Consider the following 7,261-nt stretch of genomic DNA (forward strand, 5'->3'; position numbering starts at 1 on the left):
TACCTTGATCTCTGCAGTTCCAGTCCCGAGTTGGCGATCTGTCCTCCCTCTAGACAGCAGACCTGGGAAGCCTGCCTAGGGTGGGCAGCAGGCACGACTCCCTGAGTGTAGGTCTGGAGCCTGCTTCTAGTCGCGGCTGGTACTACAGAGAAGGACGAACTGAAAATCGAAGGACCGAAAGCATCCCCTTCCGGATCTGTACATGCTGGAGCTGCAGCGGCGGGACCAATCCCAAAACTGGCTCGGGTGTTAGCAATCAGAGCCTGGTTTGCACTAGCGAGCGCCTGGGCGGCGGTGGGGGTTGCTACCGCAGCGCCACTTCCAACCGCGTACAGCGGGCGCTCTGCTGTGGAAACCAGGCTCTGTCTAGTCCTGGCCTCAATTGAATTATCCTCTTCGATCTGATTGTCGGCATCATCTTGCACGGGTCGACCATCCAAAGAAATGTTACTGAGAAAAGACAGCGCGGCTTGTCTCCTCCGAGGGTCTATGCGTTTCCGCGTATGCTCGATACTGGAATACTTGATCTGAAGCGTGGTTGTGGATGTGTTGCTGCTCATGGCAGCCGCCATGGTCCGCTTTCAGCTATACGAAGCTGCGAGCAGCGGTTTTGTCAAGATGACATTAAAAGTGTGTAAAGAGTGCATATGTAGTTAGCAAATGCTTGTCTTTTAAGTGCAAGCGTTACACTGACTAAACACAGGATGGTCACGTGTGTGCAGTATTGTGAATTGTGGCAGCAGAAAAATTGGACCAATAAGCTTTCAGGGATACGTATGAAAGGTTTTTTTCCTCCCCTCTTCTATGGAATTACTTTTGTGCCTTTTTAATATCAAACAAACCTTTTGAATTCGTGAATTAAATTCTTAATGCAAACAAAAATGATACTGAAAGCAAAACAGTAACCCACAAGTGTTGAGGTCGAATAAATAACATAGCAAGGAAATCATTTTGAAAGGCAAGAACAAATACATTGTAAATGAATGCGGGAAAAAAATGGTTTTAATTTAAACATTTTCAATGATTGCAAAGAAACGCTTCCCTCTTTGTCTGCAATATTTTCTTTCTTTGGTTACGTTACCCTGCCCGCCCTTCGTTTTAGCTGCCTTTTTTTGGGGTTTAAAGGGAAGCGTAGAAGATGCGTCTCTATTGGTCAACTGGTTTTGGAATGATAGGTCATCCTTGATTTTTTTTCACTATTTTTTAAAATTATTTAACTTTTCCATTTTGGATAAAAAAGGTCTCAGTGGCTACTAGATAGCTAGACAGGGTAAATGTACGACAAGAAGAGCATCGGAAAACATCCTAGGTAAGTGTCTTTTTTTTAGGTAGTTAAGTTAGCATGGTTATATCATTTATATCATCGATAGCAAGCAAGATATGATGCACTGAACTTACTCTGAAGTTACTGAAGGTACAGTATGTGGCTATTCGAGAACAAGGCTAAAGGAACCTACCATTCATTCCTACTAGTCCAAGGACTTTTTCTGTTTAAAAGGTGAATTGGCTCTGGAAGCCAAAACAGCCAAATATTCCATCTAAACATGAATCGATTCTCAATTGTGATACGGTTCTAGAAACATAAATCCCTCTACTTTCATAATATCACATCAAAATAATTTCACAAATACAAAATACACACTTACAGAGGAGGAAGGGCTCATTCTAATGGCTCGAATGGAATCAAGTCAAACATAATTCCCTTCGTTACAATGAGCCCCCATCCTCCTATTGCTTCTCCCACCAGCCTCCTCTGGTGTACACTGCTTTTACCGGTTTGAACACAGTTGCAGGCGACAGTATTTTTAAGTGAAAATGTGTTTGTGACGTCTGTCTTCTGTTTACAAACAGGTGTTTGGAGACACAGATAGCTAATTAGCACAGGTAGCACTCTGTCCACTGTCTGTTTTCAGTAAACAAGCGCTGTAACATGGAAATATGGCAGCGTGGAAACCCTAACCCTAGAAAAGTGTGGATCAATTTAACCTTTAGTTAATTTTTTACAATTTATTGCCGATATGAAAGATAAGGTCCTAATGCTTCCAAAACCGTACCACAAGCAATGCGTGTTAGTATTCAAACCGAGCGTTGCGGCTCTTAACAAAGTGTCGCGGCTCTCAACACTGGGGCCCCACAAGGGCGCGTGCTCAGCCCCCTCCTTTCGCTCAGCCCCCTCCCTTCACCCATGACTGTATGGCCATGCACGCCTCCAATTCGATCATCAAGTTTGCAGACGACACAACAGTAGTAGGCCTGATCACAAACACTGACAAGACAGCCTATAGGAGGAGGTGAGGGCCCTCGGAGTGTGGTGTCAGGAAAACAACCTCAACATCAACAAAACAAAGGAGATTACCCCCCCCCCCCCCCTCCCCATCCACATCGATGGGACAGTAGTTGAGAAGGTGGAAAGCTTTTTTAAGTTCCTCGGTGTACACATCATGGAAAACTTAAATGGTCCACCCACACAGACAGTGTGGTGAAGAAGGTGCAACAGCACCTCTTCAACCTCAGGAGTCTGAAGAAATGTGGCTTGTCACATAAAACTCTCACAAACTTTTACAGATGCCCAATTGAGAGCATCCTGTCGGGCTGTACCACAGGGATCTCCAGAGGGTGGTGCGGTCTTGCACAATGCATCACCAGCTGCATTAAGTACTGCAGTGCATCTACCCCTCATGGACTGCACCAGATTTGCCAGGTCTTGCTGTGAGATGTTACCCCACTCTTCCACCAAGGCACCTGCAAGTTCCTGGACATTTCTGGGGGGAATGGCCTTATCCCTCACCCTCTAATCCAACAGGTCCCAGACGTGCTCAATGAGACCCGGGCTCTTCGCTGGCCATGGCAGAACACTGATATTCCTGTCTTGCAGGAATTCACGCACAGAACAAGCAGTATGGCTGGTGGCATTGTCATTCTGGAGGGTCATGTCAGGATGAGCCTGCAGGAAGGGTACCACATGAGGGAGGAGGATGTCTTCCTTGTAACGCACAGCGTTGATTGCCTGCAATGACAACAAGCTCAGTCCGATGATGCTGTGACACACCGCCCCAGACCATGACTGACCAATCGATCCAGCTCCAGAGTACAGGCCTCTGTGTAACGCTCATTCCTTCATCGATAAACGCGAATCCGACATTCACCCCCGGTGAGACAAAACCGCGACTCATCAGTGAAGAGCACTTTTTTGCCAGTCCTGTCTGGTCCAGCGACAGTGGGTTTGTGCTCATAGGTGACGTTGTTGCCGGTGATGTCTGGTGAGGACCTGCCTTACAACAGGCCAACAAGCCCTCAGTCCAGCCTCTCTCAGCCTATTGCGGACAGTCTGCGCACTGATGGATGGATTGTGCGTTCCTGGTGTAACTTTGGCAGTTGTTGCCATCCTGTACCTGTGTGTGATGGTGTGATGTTTGGATGTACCGATCCTGTGCAGGTGTTGTTACACGTGGTCTGCCGCTATGAGGACAGACAGGATGGACAGCTATCTCCCTGTAGCTCTGTCTTACAAGCTGACTAGACCGCTCGCATCACGTGTGCGAGCGTTGCAAAATAAATTTCGAAATCTATATTATTCAATTATTTCACCCACACTGCTCGCGCGCTCCAACGAGCGTCTGCGTTGCGAAGGGCTAAAATAGAAGTCAGTTCTGTTTCTGACACAGATCGCGCTGCTAGTCCTGCCTCTCCCATCTCCTCGTTGGTTTATAGAAGCAGGTTCCCACGTGCCATCTCCTCATTGGTTATACCCACGTGGGTGACTGAAAGACGAACGAGGTCGGTGGCGGTAATGCACCTAATTTATGAATGTTTCCAATTGCAATATCAAGTCAAGAGAAGAGAAGAAAAAGCCTGGAAGGAAGGGAGATGACTAGAAACGATTTGGTTGACCATTTTATGTGTGGATTAATTGTCGGAGAAGAGGACCTTGTGCATTTCAGGTAAAATAACAACTCAATGTTTATATCCCAGGACAAATTAGCTAACAACAGCAAGCTAGCTAAATAGGACAAATTAGCTACCAAGTGCAAGCTAGCTAGCTAAATTTCCATACAGGTTTAATGCTTTTTGACCTGTCCCCAAATTAATGTAATTGGTTCAGAGTTTGTTTTGATATTTTAACTTGCCTATCGTGATCGCGTTTGGTGTGGGGAGGACAAAATAAATGTATGCACGATGACGAAGCAGGTTTGGGTTCCTTGTTAGGTTTCTCACAGTACGAACATTGCAATTTTCCCTGGCCAGATCTACAGTCCTCATGCCTCCATGCAGCATGCCTAAGGCACGTTCACGCAGATGAGCAGGGACCCTGGGCATCTTTCTTTTGGTGTTTTTCAGAGTTGGTTGTTAGTGTCTTAACGACCGTTCCACAGGTGCATGTTCATTAATTGTTTATGGTTGAACAAGCATGGGAAACCGTGTTTAAACCCTTTACAATGAAGATCTGTGAAGTTATTTGCATTTTCACTAATTATCTTTGAAGGACAGGGTCCTGAAAAAGGGATGTTTATTCTTTTTGCTGAGTTTATTTATATGTATATATTCTTATTCCTTAGATGTGTGTGTATTAGGTAGTTGTTGTGGAATTGTTAGATATTGCTGCACTGTCGGAACTAGAAGCACAAGCGTTTCGCCACACTCGCAATGACGTGTATGTGACCAATAAAATGCTAAACATGTGTATGTGACCAATAAAATTTGATTTGATTTAGCACTGAGATGCAGTGCCTTAGACCGCTGCGCCACTCGGGAGCCTGACAGAAGTAGGTATCCTATATTAGGTAGGTCTACTACTACTTGGATAGGTAGGAGGTGGAGGTTGGAAGCTTAGAGGTAGAGAATATCTACATTATGGATGCAAGTCATTACTTTGCACTGATTCTCCCCGTAGGCAGTACCAATATGGATTTAACCTAAAAGTCATGTGACTGTGTTGCATCCCGATTCTCCACCCTGCACTTGCACACTTTTCTTGCAAGGATTTAGTCATGCTGGAAACTCCATCCTGCTAATGCTTACACACCTATCCTATGCTTTTAAATCCATGACGAGGTGTGTGCAAGTGCAGACTTCAGGAGAAGGGTAGAGAAGTGGGACGTAGCCCTCGTGTGCTCTCTCAACCACCTCTATGTCTAGCCCTGTAGCTGAAGCCTACAGCAATATTCAGATTTAAGTGCTACTCTACGGCATGGTAGTGTTTTACAGTAGAGTTTAAATGGAATTATATTCTTATTGTAGTCCCCCCCCCCCCCCCCCGTAACAGTGTTAGGTTTCCATTCATGTTAACCTCTTTGCATAATTTGTGCTCATTTATTCCACAGGCGGTTGTGGCTGATGACCTGTCTCCATAGCTGAGAGAAGCCAAGGAGGAATATCACTTCATTCCCAACAATACTGCTAATATTTCTAACTGTACCAATGAGAAAGAGTAGGGCAGACTTATACAATTACAATGCAGAGATGTTCTTGCTCTTTAGTGAAGTTCTGCCAATCATATGTTGGAAACCATTTATCAAGGAAAACGAGTTGAACACTTTTTGTGGAAATTGTAATCTGTTTCTTGAACAGTGTTTCATCTAAGGACAATAATAACTACTACCTGTATCAAAATGTACAATAAGGGGTATATCCTTAATAAAATAATTGATGGTTAATTGTGTATGGACATGACAATTATCTGCTTTATGCTTCTGATTTTCCAGTGAACATTAACAAGGAAAAACTATACACAATAATACAGCTTTAACAGCATTGAGGCAAGTAACAGTTTTGTCAATTGTCTCCCCAATGACTAGCTCAAAGAATGTTTGTCCATCTATTCTGTCTATTTATATTTGACAAATACACATCATTTGGATCTATTGTTACTAGCCATATAAGCATGGATTGATGTGTTTAGAAAAGTAGTTTATGTTGCACTCCAACTATCTAGTAAAAGTACCACAGTCATATCAAAGATTTGTATAACTAACCCAAGATAGACGACAGCCTGTCGTTTTCAATGGGAGCAAATGAATCATAATGGTCAGAATAAGCAAGGAGGTGAGCAGCTAGGATGTAAACAAACTGAATCATTGGGTGAGGCTGACCAGTCACTCCAAAACCGGATGACCAATAGAGACTCAACATTTTAGGCTCCCTCTTAACCCCGTGGAATGAATGTGCCAAAACTTTGCAACAGCAAAAAAAAAGGTAGCGAAAGCAAATACAGAACAGCGAGACATATATTTTACAAGATGTATAAATGTGAAGCATATGGTTGGCGTTTCCATTCACTACCAAATATGATGGTGAGAGGAAGCCCAGTGGCCGGAAGTAGGAGAAGCTGGAGCGAGATAGCGTTAGGCTAATATTCTGCAAATGTTCTTATCGATTTTAAACATTGTTTCCAAAACTATAATCTGTTGCGAACAGAGTGGACAACATTTTGTAGACTTTACCCTTTGCCAAAGTTTAAAAAAAGAAAGAAGCGTTGCTAAGGAAAGCATAGCGCGTATTGAGTCGTTGCACATATGCACGTCACCGAGTAGGCATTCCCTAACGGAAATGCAGGCTAGAATGCCCCAACAGGCTCTCGATAGCTGGTGCTTGGCTCGGTCCACCTCTTTGCTTGTTCTGCCCACTATGATTAATTTGCTTCCATTGGAAATGACAGGCTGTGGTCTGTATTGGGTTAGTTATAAAAATATTTAGCGAAAGCAAAGGTCGGGGTAACATAAGGAAAGATAGAAAAACTTGAAGGCAAAGACGAGAAGGTTTCACTGAAACCTTTTTTGGGGGGAAACTATAGTGTGCTTTGGTGTCATATTGTGGAAGTAATTGGTTAAATAACCTATACATTCTACCCTAATCCCCTAGGCGATCAAGACTTCAAAGCATAAATATTGAACATTTACTGCATGGAAGCCTCTAAAATACCTACATTGAATCTGTAAAACAACAGATCTTGATATTGAAAATAAGTGGGCTGCGCATTTTTTGAGCAAACATAGAGAAATATAGTGGACTGATCTTTATATCTGTGCCATTATAGCTTCTGCGAAAGCATGGTCAGAGCCATTGAGGCTACAACCCGTAGGAATCCCTACCCAGTTGACTACTTTAAAATGGTGGAAGCCCTCAATGCGCTGTCCCTGCTATAAGACTTTTGGCCACTAGAGGCCTCTATCTTTCTCTATGGGTATATCGGGGTTGTGTCAGTGCTTCGCCCACCTAGCAATGAGTTTTTGTATGAAGGTCAATGGGAGGTTTATTTGATCGA

General features: G+C 43.8%; 1 protein-coding gene and 1 long non-coding RNA gene across 4 annotated transcripts in view; one reads left to right on the forward strand and one right to left on the reverse strand.

Annotated features, from left to right (window-relative positions):
* Nucleotides 1–701, reverse strand: part of LOC109872002 (CDK5 and ABL1 enzyme substrate 1) — a 32,951-nt gene extending 32,250 nt beyond the window's left edge. The window contains exon 1 of one of the 2 annotated variants that reach the window (XM_020463073.2): nucleotides 4–701. In XM_020463073.2, the coding sequence (XP_020318662.2) occupies nucleotides 4–572 (569 nt within the window). In that variant the 5' untranslated portion in view covers nucleotides 573–701. The remainder of the gene's footprint in view (nucleotides 1–3) is intronic. The other variant, XM_020463072.2, reaches the window with a different exon arrangement.
* Nucleotides 129–5,654, forward strand: LOC109872004 (uncharacterized). Of its 2 annotated transcripts, XR_004205787.1 has the most exons (3): nucleotides 805–1,309; nucleotides 4,713–4,763; nucleotides 5,322–5,654. It is a non-coding gene; the product is annotated as an uncharacterized LOC109872004 (long non-coding RNA). The 2 variants fall into 2 exon arrangements; XR_004205786.1 differs by lacking the exon at nucleotides 4,713–4,763 and having other exon boundaries at nucleotides 129–1,309.
* The last annotated feature ends 1,607 nt before the right edge of the window (nucleotides 5,655–7,261 follow it).

Source organism: Oncorhynchus kisutch, linkage group LG27 (assembly GCF_002021735.2).
Source record: "Oncorhynchus kisutch isolate 150728-3 linkage group LG27, Okis_V2, whole genome shotgun sequence".
Classification (NCBI taxonomy): Eukaryota; Metazoa; Chordata; class Actinopteri; order Salmoniformes; family Salmonidae; genus Oncorhynchus; species Oncorhynchus kisutch.